Source organism: Peromyscus maniculatus, chromosome 6 (assembly GCF_049852395.1).
Source record: "Peromyscus maniculatus bairdii isolate BWxNUB_F1_BW_parent chromosome 6, HU_Pman_BW_mat_3.1, whole genome shotgun sequence".
Lineage (NCBI taxonomy): Eukaryota > Metazoa > Chordata > Mammalia > Rodentia > Cricetidae > Peromyscus > Peromyscus maniculatus.
This window is the reverse complement of record NC_134857.1, coordinates 121,781,437-121,798,918: the sequence shown is the minus strand read 5'-3', so window position 1 is coordinate 121,798,918 and position 17,482 is coordinate 121,781,437. Positions and strand designations below refer to the sequence as shown.

At 36.2% G+C, this 17,482-nt stretch overlaps 1 protein-coding gene across 12 annotated transcripts in view; it reads left to right on the top strand.

Annotated features, from left to right (window-relative positions):
* Positions 1-17,482, top strand: part of Pdlim5 (PDZ and LIM domain 5) — a 170,367-nt gene that overhangs the window by 88,150 nt on the left and 64,735 nt on the right. For 2 of the 12 annotated variants that reach the window (XM_016004734.3, XM_042280017.2), the window contains exons 4-9: positions 3,465-3,507; positions 5,432-5,850; positions 12,082-12,096; positions 14,433-14,450; positions 14,686-14,858; positions 15,186-15,222. In XM_016004734.3, coding sequence (XP_015860220.1) covers positions 3,465-3,507; positions 5,432-5,850; positions 12,082-12,096; positions 14,433-14,450; positions 14,686-14,858; positions 15,186-15,222 — 705 coding nt within the window. Of the gene's footprint in view, positions 1-3,464; positions 3,508-5,431; positions 5,851-8,824; positions 8,842-12,081; positions 12,097-14,432; positions 14,451-14,685; positions 14,859-15,185; positions 15,223-15,754; positions 16,822-17,482 lie in introns of those variants that run through there. The other 10 variants (XM_016004737.2, XM_042280022.2, XM_016004735.2 and 7 more) reach the window with 8 other exon arrangements.

The following is a 17,482-nucleotide window of genomic DNA, read 5'->3' as shown; positions in this document are numbered from 1 at the left end:
TGCCAGTGAGACAAGAAAGATAATTCATATAAGCAAAAGTTTTAAGATTATGCGTTGTAAAGTTTTACGATTGTAAACTGTAATATTTCTTTCCCTTAATTTTATCTACTGCTCCTGGGAGACTTAAGTAAACATTTCAGACATTGCAAAGATCTGTTCATTCTTTAAATATTTATTTTAAATGATGTTTCCCAAGCCCCACCCTCAACTCTACTCTTGAGAACTATTCCTAAATAACAAGCTGTCTTTCAAATATGTGCAGTCGACAATCCATGTTATTTTCCTTAGTATTTAAAGGCTTGTGATTGAGACAAGGTATAACTTGGACTTTCATGTTTTCCATATAGCTTTCATAGTAGAATGCTTTTTTAGATTTTTGCAAGGTAGAATCTATGAAATAAGCTTTGAGAAAGTTTTCCTTATTATAAAAAAATACATATTCGTTGTATAAATTAGGGAAGAAGCACACAAAAGAGAAGAAATAAGTATCATTTAAAGAGAACCTTTCCTAAAATGTTGGTAATAATGTTGGTGTTTCTTAGGTACATCCATAATATTTTAGGAAGCATTTTATCATACAGTGCCAAAATGAAAAATAGTTTTGGGAAGGATTTTGAAGGTTAAAAAGGAAACCTTATTGACCTAACTTACAAATTTACTTCAAAAAGCAAAGTAGAACATATTAGCATAACCATTTTAACAGAATATTTCAAACTTTTCCTGAAATTGTGAATTTCAATAAATATTTAGAGATGTTGTATGATACTGATGGCATATAAGAAACCTTTTCTTTCACAATTTAATGATTCTATGGTCCATTTGGTGGTTAGTGTTTAAAACAATGGAGCTGACTTTTACTGCATTTGTGGTCTATCAGCTGTTCCATTTGACATTTAATTATAAGCCAATCTGTTTTTCTACTCGGAAGGACATTTGTATAATGACCCACCCCGGGATTTTGCAGGCGTGTTGCTGTTCTTCCTGAAATGCTTATCTATTTCTTGTGAAACTGTATCAGAAGGCAAATGGGGTGTGTTCAGATTTAATTTTTTTCTGTAAGTTTTATTTTTTTCAAATACTGTGTTTATAGAACTTTCAATTAATAATATTTGTCAACATTCATTCTGAACATCGTAAGTGGTGGAGACAACAAAATCAGAGAAAATACAATTCTGGGCCTTTGTCATTGTTAACATTACTTAAATTAGAGGGAACACTAGAACAAATGAAGAGATCTGTTTTCATACATATATATAGGTTGTCTGTATTTATCTTGAGTGAAGCAAGATTTTTGCTTGCTTATTATGTTGCTGAGGATTGGATCCAGGGCCTTGCTCATGGTCCGCAAGCTGAACTATGCGCCAGCCACATAGCATGACCTTTATTTACAAATTACATTGCTAGCCATGCTCCATGTATCTTAAGACATGCAGATCAAGAAGGATATTGGCTTCTCAGTCTTGGCAACCTTTCAGTAATGTCTTGGGAGGTTCTAATGAGTAGATCCTTTGCGATTAAATTGGATTGTGAAATTCCAAGGAAAGGAAGATTCCACTGCTCTGCGCTTGAACTTGCCCTTTGTTGTAATAATCCTGCAAGCTAAAGAGAATTCGTTTGAGAGAACACATGGAAAGTTATGCAGCGGCACAGGGTATAACCTGTGCTATAGCAGCTGAGTGTTAGTACCCACTGTGGCCTTTCATTAGGCTAGCTGACTATTTTGTTGGTGCCTGTTGCAGCTAGATTAGTTGTTATTGGAAAATTCAGCTGCTGCTAAAATGTTGATCAAAGTTCATTATTAGAATATGTTTATTGAGAGGTCCACTTTTCTAGGTTACTTGTGATCTGTTGTTTATTTAAATAAAGCAACCTCATGTTTTATATAATAAAATTATCAATTAATATTTACCTACTATTTTTTCATTCTTGGAATTCTACCTTGATGTTTTATCCTCTGGCTGGTATCATAAGAGAGGAATTAGATTGCTTCTGGTATATTAAAAAAATAACATGCAGTAAGGAGATAGAGGAGGAGTTGGAGGGGAGAGAAGGGGGTCAGTTTGGTCAAAATACATTATATACATGTGTAGAATTCTCAATTCTTTAAAAAGTAAATACCCTATAAAGTATCAGTAGCTTTCTCAGTTGTTAACGAATACAGCTATCATAGTATAAAATATAACAACATGAGGCTCAGCTCTAATCCTAAGCAATTTACTTGAACTTTGAAGCTCCTGTTTTGAAAGGTGAAGATAATGATCGTTTTATTTTATAAGAGATACTTGCTCAAACCAATTATTGTTATGGTTTAGTCCACCATACCAAAAGGCATATGGTGCAAAATAAGAACAGATCAAAAATAGCAATCCACTTGAACTATAAATAGCTGTCACATGCCTGGAATTTTGTCAGACTTTCTTTAATCTTTTACTTGCACATTCATTGCTGGTCACATACTACCTGCCAGATGCTGCAAAAACATATGGATTAAAAACAGGACATGGTCATTGCTTTCACTGAAAGGAACCTGGTGAATTAATTAAATTTGTTCTTTAATGTAATAGTTACTTTTCTCCTTGTGGCACAACATCCTGGCAAAACCACATCGGGAAGGAAGGGTTTATTCTAGCTCACAGTTGGAGGGTATGGCCCGTCATAATGGGGAAGTGTGGTGGCAAGGGCTTGAAGCAGCTGGGCACATTGCATCTAACCAGGAGTAACAGGTGATGGTTTCCCTGCACTTGGCTTACTTATTCAGTCTAGGACTTCTGCCCATGGGATGATGCTTCCCATAATTATGGTGTCTCTCCCTCCTCTCAATTATCCTAAGTTAAGATAATCTCTCACAGACATGCTCAGAGGCATGTCTCCTAGCGAATTCTAGATTCTGTCAAGTTGAAAGTTGAAAACATATAGCAAATACATCAACTTGTTTAAGTGTTTAAGAATGTGAATATTAAGTAAATTACTTATAAGGGACTTAGTTCAACTTGAATATAATTGTTAACCTTTAGAAAGAGACCTAGCACTGGTAGATATGCTCATGAATGTTAGAAAAGGCAGCTACTACTGGAATTCAAGATTCAGGCTGGGTTATTGAAGAACTGCCCAAGGATCAGGAAGTCATGCTACTTTCCCTTTTAATGTGGGGATTGCCTTAGCCTATGAATGAAGAGCATGGGTATATTAGCGAGCAGGATTGCTGCTTTGTCTCCTCATTTGAACTTGTAGGATAGAAAGACTGAAGAAAGACAGTGGTACAGGAGATTATTGGGTCTGGTGGCATTTGACGTCTAATTACATGAACTAATGAGAAAATTGTGAATGATGAAAACTGTGAATTATAAAGATATTAATTCTGATCATTTAATATCTTAAAGTATATAAGTAGTAAAATTCTGTTGATGACATTTCTAAATTGCCAGAGGTTCATGGCTCATGTTTTTTTCTTCTTTCTCCCCCAGAGCATCTGCTGCAGCCAAGCCGGAGCCCGTTGCTGTCCAGAAGGTGTGTATATAGTTCACCATCACTAGGCTCAGTCTGACGTGAGCCACTGTTCTTGCTGTTTTTATCTTGGGTCATATCAATGTTTGGTTTATAGTCTCAGCACAGTTTTACTCGTTTTTTTTCCCCCTTAAAAGACAAAGAGGAAAGTAGACTCCAGAACTTAAGTTACTGTAACAGAGTTCCCTAGAGGAACAGAACTGATGGAACAGATCCGTATGTACATGTATAGAAAGTGGATTTATTAGAATGATTTACAGAGTGTAGTCCTAGTCCAGCTTGTTCAGCAATGGCTGTCTACCGGCAGTACATCCATGTATCCAGTAGTTGCTCGATTCATGAAGCTAGATATATCTCAGCTGGTCTTTAGTATGCACTGGAATCTGGAAGAAATAGGTTGTAATGCCAGTGAAGGAATAATCTTTCTAGACAGGCAAGAACAAGCAGGCAAAGAGAGAGAAAACTTCCTTCTTTAGTGTCCTTCATACCAGCAGAAGGCATGGCCCAGATTAAAGGTGGATCTTTCCACCTCAAAAAATCTGGATTAAAAATGGTTCTGTTTGGGTTTTAGCTAATCACAGATTTTGTGAAGTTGACAACCAAAAATATTTGTAATGATTTGTAATGATTACATTATCATTTGTAATGACACTGTAAAACATTATTTCTAAGCCCCTACGGTGTCAATAATGCATGTCCAAATTCCTTTCATATTTACTTTTTCTATATTTACACATATAATTTCTAAAAAGCTAGGAAGTAGCTACCCAAAATGAAGATCATACCATTCTAGAATGTTCTTGAATTAGGTTATTGGCAAACGCCCCATTTTTCATTATATATCTCACATTACCACAAACCAGTGTTGATAGTCATCTGATTTATTCTCATTGAAGTTTTTCTCCCTCATTTTTTGGGCAGTATATTCAGTTACTCATTCAATTGACTTGTTTCAGCCCTGACTTTTCTCAATTAATGAAAACTTACAAGGTTTATATTGCCTTTTTTTTTCTCTTGCATTTGAGTTACCAGTATGTATTTCCTTAAAGATCTGATTTTCTTCTCAGATGGTAGAATAAAAGTTTTTTTTTTTTTCAGTGTTGTAGAAATATATTTCATTTTAAAGGAGAAAGCTTTGAATATGTTTCCAGATAAAGGTTTACCAACACTGGTGATTTTTAGAAGGAATTTGTCTTTCTTACTAGTCTTTGGCTTCTGGCAATTATATAATGTCATATTTTCTCTCATGAGACTTAAATATTTTGTTTTGGAAAAAGGGAAATAATTTTATTTTAGTTGTGAATAATATTTCAATGTACCCAGGAATGGAAACAAAAATGGATCTTAGGAGAAATGCAGGATAATTACGTTTTGTTAATCTGTTTTACTTTTTCCCCCCAAATTCTTTAGCCATAATAGTTGTATAACACATACTTTGAGTTTGGTGAATTACTCATCCTTTTTTTAATTGAAGAATTTAAAACTTGGTGATTTTCATGACTTAAGTAATTACACAGTCGAGAGAAAGAAAATAATGTTAGAAATGTGGAATTATAATTGAGGCTTTAGGTATTTTAAAAATAAGATGTTTCAGTTAGTATTATGTTTATGTGTATTTAATTATTCCTTTAAAATTTATCTAAGCTGACATTTAATTATGGTCTTTAGGGTTTTTTTCCCTTTTCAGTTTCCTAAATATTTTGAAAGTTTCATAAATGAAAATGTGTTATGCATTAGTGTTATGCATGTTGAGATCAGTTAGCATGCATGCTATGCTGTATCAACTCATTGTTTTTCCTGAAAATGTATTTGGGCTGCTAACGTAATTGTGTTTGTCTTTTTATAATCCACTGTGTGCTTGTTTGCACTCCATGTGTTTTGCATGTCTTTGCTGTGGTTTGTATGTGTTTATTTTTATTTTGCATAGGGTGAACCGAAAGAAGTAGTTAAACCTGTGCCCATTACATCTCCTGCTGTATCCAAAGTCACTTCCACAGCCAACATGGCCTACAATAAAGCACCACGGCCCTTTGGTTCTGTGTCTTCACCCAAAGTCACATCCATCCCATCACCATCGTCTGCCTTCACCCCAGCCCATGCTACCACCTCATCACATGCTCCCCCTCCACCTGGGGCCGCTGTCACTCCTCCCCCATTCTCTGCATCCGGACTGCATGTTAATGCCACTCTTAGTGCTGACCAGTGTTCATCTGCACCGAACACTGGTAAATCTGCAGTTAATGTCCCACGGCAGCCCACAGTCACCAGCGTGTGTTCCGAGCCTGCTCAGGAGCTAGCAGAGGGACAGAGAAGAGGATCCCAGGGTGACATTAAACAGCAAAATGGGTAGGTGGCCAAGGGTGGTTTCTGCTCTTTCAGATAATTTCCAGGAAACAATCTACTTTTTCTTCAGCTGTTCTTTGAAGAAAGATGAAGTTGTACTTGCTGCGCTAACAGTGACCTTTATTTATTTACAAAGTACTTGTACGAAGCAGTTAGACGTTAATCAGAACTTAATTATGCATTTTGATGTGTTCTGAGCCTGCAACATGTTCTGAACGTTTCCCTCCAAGTTCCTGCAGTGTTGAACAGCTGGCACTTATAATGCAAGGCAGATCTATCACCAAAATTTCCACCCTTTTCTTGGTCTCCAAAGGTTTAGGCAGTGATTGTAATTTTTCTCAGCATGTATATACCTTCTTGAAGAAAGAGGACATGAGTTTCTAACAATCTCTCTCGTCTGGGAAGTAGTCTAGAAAGCTGAAAACAAGTCCACTTCTGACTCACATCTCTGTATAAGTTATTTGCTCAAAGCAGATAGCTAACGTTCTTTTTAGGTATATTTTATCGGGAATTTATTCTTCAAATGCAAATCGGTAATTTTAAAAAATGAACAATGTTCAGCACCAGAAGCAATATATAGATTTTTTTTAAAGATGAATGCACTTAAACAATAGAGGATGTTAAATAATAGTAACAATTTTTGGAAATTAAGTTGTAATATTTTGTTTGGGCATTGCATTTTTAAAAATGTGTTAAACATACTAAATTATTTGAAGCCCCAAGTTTTAAGGTTGCACGTATGTTTTTGAAGTCTTTATTTCTAGGTAGCTGGTTTGGGTCTTCTACAATTCAGTGAACTTATTTGGAGGCAAAGTGATCTACATACAATTTTGGTTGGATTCGTTGTGATAAAAGTACTTTTTAAGGGAAATACTATGTACATGTGCCCGGCTTCGCGGATGCAAGTCTCCAGGAAATTTATAATTAAAATAATTGTGTAGATAGGCCCATTCTGAGAGATCTCACCCCTCTGGAATGTTAACCCACTTAGTGAAGAGGATGTGCTTGCTGTAGAGTTGTTGCTATGGCAGCTCCTGGGCTCTGAAAGAGGAGGTGGCACAGCTCCAGGCTGCTGCTGAGGGAGCGAGGAAGGTTACTGGGCTCTGCATCTGTGGCTCTGTGCATCTGTGGCTCTGTGCTTGTGGGTAGCTTTTTAAAAGTATTGATGTAGACACCGAAGTCAGTTAGTGCCCTTCTCAGAATGTTATGTCTTCTCTGGTCAAAGGCAAAGAATATGTATATGTTTGGTTATATTTATTCTTGTATGTCTGTTTTATGACAGTAGATGCTAGAGTCATCAAACTAGGTAACCAGAAGAAGGTGATGTTGCCTGTCAAATGCTGAAGCAGAAGTTTACTCTGTTGATTAAATTCTAGCTTGAGTAGATAGAAAGTCCACTGGAGGTAGTCATGTCTTAACTAAAACCTTTTAATATTTCTGGAAATTTTATAATAAAGTCTTTTTGAGGTAAAAGCAAACTGAAGTTATGGAAAAGTCTTGAGTTTACAAAAAGTTTCATTTTGTGCGTGGTAAACATTCCTTTAGTAATTAGACTTGAAATGATGGCAAGCTTATTTCAGGCCAAAGTAACAGTGCTGTAGTTTCAAGGCCTTGGTGGCAGCTTCCTAATGAGTAGGCAAGTACTCACCAAGCACATGCCTGGTGTTCAGCACAGCGCAAAACTGAAGATAAAAGGGATTAATACATGTTTTGCATCATTAACAAGCAAGCTACTGCTTTGCATTTGCAAACTGAAAGTGTTTAAAAATAGCTTGATTTCAAATGCTGTCCAGATGTTAGGACAGTGAGAACACAGTTTGGTGCCTTTGACATGCTAAGGCGACTCTGTAGTGTTCTTTTTGTTACCGCATTTAGACTGGAGAAGTAAAAAGTCACAACTTGACTAGTCAGCAGTGTGTCTTCCTTAGTGTTTTGTGGTATTGATGTACACTTTCTCCACATTAGGTGTCAACCTGTTTCTGTTAGATGTGTGACTGGTTGGCTTCTCAGATTTTTATGATGTCAGTAAAACAAAACTCCCATAAAGTTGAGAGTGATTGCTCTGTATTAATTACTTTTAAAATAGCACCCACCAATGACCAAATGTTTAAAAGTTCAAAGGGATATAAAAGTAAAGGGCTAAGTTGTTTTTTCCTCAAAGCATCAGAACTGTTAGTTTTTTTTTTTTTTTTTTTTTTTAAAGATTTATTTATTTATTTTGTATACAGTGTTCTGTCTGCACATATCCCTGCAAGCCAGAAGAGGGCACCAGATCTCATTACAGATGGTTGTGAGCCACTATGTGGTTGCTGGGAATTGAACTCAGGACCTTTGGAAGAACAAGCAGTGCTCTTAACCTCTGAGCCATCTCTCCAGCCCCAGAACTGTTAGTTTTTAAGTGATGAGAAGTGGTTGGCTAATTTGCCAGTTTTATAGGTATCCCACCCAAATTTGTGTTGAATCAATAAACAGGAGACACAAACAAATGCTTATTGGGTGAAAATAATAGGATATAAACTAGCTATTTCCCCTGTAGTAAGAAGTCTGGGTAGGGTACTGGTAGTTTTGAGAGTAACTATTAGCACTATGTAAGCATCCTTTTCTTGTAACTGGTAATGATAAGGCACTTTTAAGAAATTTCAGTCTTTCTTCTACATATAAATTATTGTTCTTGGCATGCCGTTCTCTCTGCTACCCCCTTACTCCATGAAGAACAGAACAGGGTTTTATATTCCTGACTGGGAACAAGCTCTTTTACATGAACTAGATGGACTGGTTTGCATTTCACTGTCCACATGCCTTGCATTATAGTGTGCCACTGTTCTCAGAAGGTAAGGCTTTTTTGTATCCTATATTTCAGTTTCTTTGGCTGCAACTACTAACAGTTCGTATGTGGTGCTTCAGAGGATCTGGCCTTGAAAGATGCAAAAGTTAATGATATAATCAAATAATGGTTTAAAATGCTTTCTCTTTACAGAAAACACACGTGACAAAGTTAGTATCTGCATTACTGGAAAGGAGATATGGTGATTTATATATGAGTAAACAGCATGACTGCTCAGTTTTTGCAAAATTTCATTAAATTTTGCAAAAGAATTATAATTTAGAAAAAAAGTGTTTCCAATAAGTTTGCTTTGCATTGGTATGTCATAGTGAATTGCTTTATAGTAATAAGTAGTATTGTTTAAATTATATCATAAAAGATGTGTGGGTTTGCTGTGCAGTGGCTAAAAAAGAAAATGCTTGGGGGAAATCATTCTAATTAGTTAGGAGTGTTATAAGACAAAGATAAGAAACTATAAAAATTTGTACCAGTAGTAAATAATATATACAAAATTGAATTATTTCCAAATTGACATCAAAAGCCAATAATTTCTTGATAAAATTCTCTAAGACCTTTATGATTTTCCTGGAGAATTAAATCACCTCCTCCCCATCCTACCCCCATCCACACCTCAGAAGGAGTAAGGCCTACCTTGGGTCGTCCACAAAGTCTGGCATACCAAGCTGAGGAAGGGCCTAGCCCCTCTCCCCTGCATCAAGGCTGAGCAAGGTATCCCACCATAGGGAATGGGCTCCAGAAAACCAGTTCATGTATTCTGGATTAGTCCTGGTCCCACTGCCAGGGAACCCTCAAACAGATGAAGCCACATAACTGTCACCCACATTCAGAGGACCTAGTTTAGTCCCATGCAGGTTCCCCAGCTGTCAGTCCAGAGTCCTTGAGCTCCCACTAGCTCAGGTCAGCTGTCTCTGTGGTTCCCCATCATAATCTTGACACCCCCCCCCCCCATATAATCCTTCCTCCCTCTCTTCAACTGATCTCCCGGAGCTCAGCCCAGTGCTTGGATGTGGATCACTGCATCTGCTTCCATCAGTTACTGGATGTTGGTTTCTTTCTAATTTACTGTAATCTGTTGATTGACCTGAGCACACTGATAAAACACTCAGACACTGTGAGTTACTGTCTATTTAAAATTAACTTATTATATATAAAAATTGTCCAGCTAGTAGGTTCTAGTCTAGAACATAATTTGTTTGTAAAAAGGAAAACAGACCACTTGAAATTAAAAAAAAAAAAAAGACAATTGAAACATTTATATTAAATAGATAGCTTCAAAGTTTAAAATTCAGATCCATTAAGTTAGTGGGTATTATTACTCTGTATTTTACTGTGCTTCTACATATATGACAACCACCTAATTCTCATTCAGCTGAGTGACCAGGAATATATTTTCTTGTCTGCTTCTTGTACGGGCCAAGATTTGATCCCGAGCCAAATATGGATGTATCTACCATATGTCACCTGTTGTCACTTGAATGTCTTTCTATCATTTTGATTTGGTATCTGTTTGTAGAGACTACAGATTCAAGTTGTGACTCTGCAACTGAATTAATATGCATAGGCTGCACTTTGAAAGCACTGTTCTTGAGTAGTCATGGAATATTTCTCCTTGCCAACTAGTATTTGAATAGCTTTCAAATACTTTAATTATAAGCCCTAAAGGACAGAAATACACAACCCATTTTACCATTGAGGAAAAGTAACTTCTTGTACTTTGCCTATGACATGGGAAATGGGCATCTTAGCTAGCACAGGTTATCTGGCTATCACATTGACATTGCTACATATGAATCTTATCTATTTGAGCATTATTTTCTAAAATACGTGAAAATATTTGTTGATTATATTCTACTTAATTTCTTTAGGTTGAAGCCAACTTTCTGCTTATGCCCTTCAACACAGAACATTGTCTCCACAATTTCACGTTAACACGAAACTTTCCCCCTCAACTTTTAAACTGTTGGAGTGTACATCTACAATTGTATATAAGAGATTATGTTGCAAAGCAATATTGCTGCAAGGTGGGATAGGAAATGCTTTACACCAGTGTTTCTCAACCTGGCAATCAAGTGGCCCTTTCATAGGTCATAGGACCCTTTCTTAAGACCATTGGAAAATACAGATATTTACATTATGACTCATAACAGCAAAATTGCAGTTATAAAGTAGCAACAAAAATAATTTTATGGTTGGGGGTCACCACAACATGAAGAATAGTATTAAAGGGTCACAGCATTAGGAAGGGTGAGAACCACCGCTTCCAATGTGAGAGAAGGGTGGATACTTCAGTGCTGTATCCAGCATCACTCAGTGCAGCTGAGCCCTCTGTTGTGTTTGTACCCACATCAACATGCAGAAGTTCCACAGCTCTACTTCAGTTTTCACATTAGAGCTGGTGGACAGTTTTCCTTAATTTGTTTATAATAAATTTCTACTCTAAGTTTAGTTGCAGAGTCGAAAAAATCAACATGTTCTTTGACAAAGCAATCTAAAATTTATACTTGATTCTCTATCCATAATGGAACACAGATGTATTTGTTTTTAATAATTCTGCCCATGTTAGGCTAAGTGAATGAATTGTGTCTTGAAGTTCCCTTTCTTCCAGTGTGATTCACTGAGTTCCTTTACCATATCAACTGAGACAGACCTATTACAGAGCTCTGTAGTTCCCACACTCTACTTCTAAGCTTCCTGGGGCTTCTGCTTGAGGGTGGTGCTTGTGAGTAGAAGGGAGGAATGTGAACACTGATAGAGAGCCCACTATTCCTAGTCTGCTGTGCTTTCTACACTTGCATCAGCCACTACGTCTAAAAAAGAAAATTCAGTGTAACAGTCTCTTATGGGCAGAGATTATAGTTACTATCAATTTGTACTTGTATAATGTGAGACTGAACAGTTTCTTTTCTGATGTTAAAATGCATTCTAAATTGATTTCTAAGTGATATATCAGATTATACTTTATGTGCCTTTGTAGAAAAATAAGAGTTTGATTCATGCCAAAATAACTTTTCCAAAATCCTAGGCATTAAAAAAATACATAGTTCTTTCTTGGTATTCAGGAACTTAGGGCTTGAACTAAGGTTGATACCTAAGGTTGTCAGTGTTCTGTGGGATAAACACAGCTGTCCAACTGTTGTCCTCATAGTAGCAATGAAGCAGAGTTTTGACTAACATTTCGCCTACCTGTCTGTGCCCCTGTGATTATTTTGAAGCATGGTGTTCGTGTGCCATCTCTAAACTGTTTGGGGCCTACTCTTTCTCTCTTTTCTTTTTAATTCTTTTTCTCCTCCGTTTTGTTTCCCGTCTCCGCTGTCCCTGATTTCCGTCATCCTGGGAACCTCCATGTCTTCTCTATCACATCTTTCCTGTATGTATTACTCCTCCTCCAGTAACCCTGGCACTGTGTAAGTACTTAACTAATGCTTTGTCTTGTAATTTCCATCATTCTCTCTCACTTTTCATCTTACCACCCCAGCAAATCTTCTTAGTATCATCTCATTACAACAATTCTCAAGTATATTAAGGAATATTTTTAAAATGGGCTTTTCACATTAGAAGCTTTCATATGAATCAGTGGGTATGTTTGAAATGCCCACATCTCCACAGTAGAAAAATTGAGAAAAGCTCACTTAAGGGGAGTGGATAGCATTACAAGCAGCATGCACTAGAGTTAGAGATATAGTTTAGGTATCCCTTTTTTTTGTATTGTTTGAAAAATTACGTGGAGACGAGCTTCCTAATTTTGAATGTCTATATTTTGAAATAAATTACTTGTTCTTCAGAGTTAAACTTATTCTATTTTCAAAGATTTTAAATATCATTAATACTCCTTTTTAACATAATCATATTCAAATTTTTACAATGAGGAAGCACTATATAAATGTTTAAAAATTTCTGTTACTTAATCTGAAACTTTGAGGCTGTGGTGATAAATGCCATAAGGTCCAAGATACACTATATTTTTTATACAACTGTCATGCTAACTACTCCATGGTGTTATTATTCTTAGCTTGAAGCCATTGTTCCATGTTTTTATAGATGGAACTTGTACAGAGGCTAAAACAAATTCTATGTGTTTCATCACCATCACTGCATGAGCTGAGTGTGACTACACATCCCCGTAATTCTAGTCCTGGGGAGATGGAACAGGAGCAGCAGAAGTTAAAGGCCAGTCTGAGCCACCTACCGGGTTCTGAGATCAGCCTGGGCTGCATGAGAACGTAATAACAGAACGTACCCTTGAAATTGGCATAATTTAAGAATAAACAGTGCTTACTGACTAATTAAAGGGAAGTTTATAACTTAATAGATTTGTTAGCTGCTCCAGATTTTTTCAAGTACTTACATAAAATTAAGAGCTGCTTTATATATACCAAAGGCTGTGTTTTTATAAATCACTTCTGTCTTTTTCTTAGTTACTCAAATTTTTGTCTGTCCTTAAAAGGATTAGGTGTTGCTCAGTATTCATAAATGTCTGTTCGGTAGTTCACTTCCGTAATCATGAAGTATCAATGTAAACTATGTGTCTTGCTATTTTTCTGCACACATACTGGTTCTTCCTTTATGTATGTCTGTGACTTATACTCACACTTCACAGATAATTTTCAAGTCTCCCTGAAAGAGCAGTATGATGACTTCTGTAGGTCTTGACCTGTGGAAAGCTGTTTTCGTATATCATCTATCTTGTTTATTCCTCAGAACCACCTTTAAGACACAATTCCCACTTTTCAAATGGGAAATCTGAGACTTAGAGCAGTTAAATTACTTCTGTAAAACACATTGAGTGGGAGACAAAGTCCTTCCCTCCAAAGCCAGTGTTGTTAACTTGGAAAAGCTCAGTTGCTGAGGTAGGCTTTTGATGCTGTGACTGCTAGAATGCTTGCAGTCCTATGGCATGGTGATTGTCTATGATAAGTTAACTTAGCAGATCTTACATCCACATCTGGCCACATTTAGAACATTTGCTCTACTCAGATCTTAGGATTGCATTCTGCCAGATAAGACTTAGGCTTATCTGTTTATTTTCTGAAATATTTGGTATTTGTCTTATTTCAGGAGAAGTAGAAAATATTTATTCAGTTGATCCTGAAATGATAAGTAATAAATATTGTGATTTCCTTAATATTTATGTTATATTAATATAAATGTGAATGTTCTTGGCAAACTCGGTGTTTGGATATCATACTACTCTTGTCTTTGGTATATATTATCAACCTTAATTCTCAGAAAACTACTTTATGTCTTCTTTGTTAATGAAAATACTGAGGCTCAGTGAGATGGACTTGTCCAAAATCACACTTGTGAAGAGTGATGGAGGCAGGATCTCAACCTTGGTCTGTTAAAGAAACCACAGATCTTCATTGTGTTCACATGGAACACACTCTTTTTAGGATTAAAGATGTGTAAACACAATTGGGAAAGCTATAGAACATAACACTTAGGGTCCTTTCCAAAATTTCCAAAATTTTTAGAATTGCTACTTTATCCATACAATTTTTAGAATTGCTACTTTATCCATACATTTAAATTGTGAAAATTAATCTACTGAAAGATTCTAGAATAAATATTCATATTTAAGTGGCTAAATCGTAGTTCATATTGTTTTATACAGCACAATGATTTCACATTATTTGATTTTTACTGCTGTAGACTTTCCATTGTCTCTTTTCCTTATTCTTTTTCTCTCCTTTTCTTCATGTTGGGAATCTTTCTTCTGCTGCCTCCTTCTGTCACTTAAAAGGAAAATTCCACCTAAACGGTAATCTTGTTGTTCAGTACAACCTTTTAGCATTGTTTGCACTAACCTGTACATCTATTTTACTACTATGTCTATTTAGAAGGGGATTTTAATTGAGTATTTTTATACAAACTGTGTATATAAAAGGAATATTGAGAAGTAACTATATAAATTATAACTAGTTCACCAGAGACTATTTTTTTTATCATCAATACAATTAAAATTGTAATTAGTATTTTTTTGCTTTTTTTTCTAGCCCACCGAGAAAACACATTGTGGAGCGCAACACAGAGTTTTATCACATCCCCACTCACAGTGATGCCAGCAAGAAGAGGCTGATCGAGGACACTGAAGACTGGCGCCCACGGACTGGAACAACTCAGTCTCGTTCTTTCCGGATCCTTGCACAGATCACCGGGACCGAACATCGTAAGTAAACTCTAGAAATCTTAGGAGACGGATGTTTTTGGCTCTGATAGCAACATCTAGGCTTATCAGCAATTAGGAAAAAACAGTCCTGGCAAAGATTGCATGTAAATTAATTTGTATATAGCAAGATTTCAGGTCAGGGAGTTGCATTGAGAAGAAGGGATGTACTAGCCTTGGTTTATAGCCAGTGTAAACATAGTATGGATTTGTTTTAATTGTTCTATGTGGTTTCAACATTTGACATTGATTCATAATTATGATAATTATGTAAGTGATTTTGAAGTTGAAGAACTGAAAAGTTAATTTTGGATCTTATTTACATTGCAGTGAAAGAATCTGAAAATGACAATACAAAGAAGGCAAAGTAAGTTCTCTTTTAATGAATGGAATGCTTTCTTTTCATGAATGATCTCAATTTGTTGTTTTCAAACTTTCAAGTGTAATGTTACAGTTTTGTTGTTTTTGTAAATAGAAACTAAGCATTTAACCCATGGTGCCTTTAGTGTGACCTAAACATGCAACCTACAGATTTCCAAATTAGTTGATTCTGTCCAGATTTTATGTCTAAAGCACATTCGCTTTAATATTGACATAATGAATGGGTACAGGGCATTTGGATGATGTTTTACTAACAGTATAAATCTCATTGATCGAGTTCCTGTGTTGTCTTGAACTCTCTTTATTTAGTACATAAAAGAATATTTTCAAGAGGACTCTGTAGACTAATTTCTGTATTTCCAAAAACTCTCTACTTTTAAACACTGCTATTTTTAACAAAACAGCTGTCTGAAATTAAGCTTTTACAAGGCATGTTTTCTGCATGGTTGGAATTAGTATAGAATCTTTTTCTTCCACTTTCTTATGACTCTTCTATCACTCTTTTTTTATTTCCACAGGGAAAAGATACCCCTTCACGTCTTTAGTCCCAAATATACAAAATTACGTGACTGGCACCATGAAGTTTCAGCACGTGCTCTTAACGTACAGTGACTATGAGCCTTGCTTCCCCCACCCAAGCAGCCAGCACATACCTTTCATTCACCCTTTCTTTTTCCAGTTTCATAGCAGTATCTGTTTTACATTTATCTCATGAAAACTAGAACATTTCTATACTTGCCTAACAATTTCTAATTGTGAAAATAAGAAGAAAGGACAGGTTTTGTTCTAATTGGTAGCTTACAAATGCAAAACAAAGAAAGAAAAGGAAGTGGCTAGGACCCCTTCAGTGTATTTACACCTATTGTCACTGTTTCCGTCATTATTGTGGAGCAGGAAGTCTTTTTGTAAGGTTTATCTGGTTCGTCGGTTGAAGCAGAGGTAGATGAGCAAATAATGTCCTTGTCTAATAAGGAAAGTGATATCCTTATGTTATTACCTTTCCCAAGTTTACTTTTAAGTTCATCATTAAGGAATGTTCAACGTTGATTATAAATTCTCCTAAGAGAGCAAATGTGAGGAGGCAGATTCATCACAGAAGACTATTGGAACTCATTGTGGACTTGGGTGTCTTTAAAAGCCTACTGTTAAGGTGGCTACAAAAAAGATACTTTGCCCTTGCTTGCAGTGCGGAACCACAGTATTCTTTTACTTTAGTTAAGTTTAAAGATCCTGTCATCTACTGAAGGAAATGTATGTAAGCTGGTGGGTGTTTTCATGGACTATCCAGTTTCTAGGTGTAAGACATGTAGAAGATAGCTTTGCTTCATCTTTATGTTGGAGGAAAATAGCATAAAATAAGTTTCAATTTAAATGTTTCTGGTATTGGAGGATATTTTAGTGTTATAAACTACCGTGTGTTGCTGCTATTCTTACAAAGCTGTATTTTGAGCAGTACAGGGAAATGGAATATCTGATTATAACTGCTTCTGCCTTGTAATATAATATATTATATATTAGATCTAAACTCAGTGATAAATACATTTTGAAGTTTGGAAAGAACTGTAATAAAGTTGTCTGTACCTTACCTCTGTACTTGTTTCTTTGAGGCTAGTGACCTGCTGTCCAGGGCTTGTTAAAACATTGCTACAGGAAGATGAGTACTACCTTGTCTTTTCATTTGGAGAACATTTTCAGTTCATGAAGTTACCGAAATGTGGAAGTAACACATGGCAAAAATCCAGCCTCCCCTTTTGTCCTCCCGAGTTGTTCATTATTTAAGGCAGCATCTTATGTGATCAATATATAACCGGTCTTCCTGTGACACAGCCAAGAGTCCTTCCTTGTACAACAGTGATTACTGGGGATCTGGCCTACATTCAAAGATCAATTTTTACTTTTCCCAGTGTTCTTTACTTCTGTGTCACCATAGACTAGAAAGAAGTATGTGGATAAGTTGAAGCAACTAACATTAATTTTCAGTTAGTGATTTGTTATTATGCAACAGTTGGCCTGTCAAATGCACTTGAAAATAGTTCTAGGATTTAGCTGTCATCCCCCCCACACACACAATGATATGAAGGGTTTGAAGAATGTCCTCTTATTGCAGCATTTCCTCAGATATTCGAAGGCTTGCCTACTCGTGCTTTTATTATCCTGACTTTAGACCCAGTTTTTACTGCATCTCTATCCTATGGAAGAAACTCTTTCTTTTCCCACTTTTCTGTGCCTAGTAATGCTTCATTATT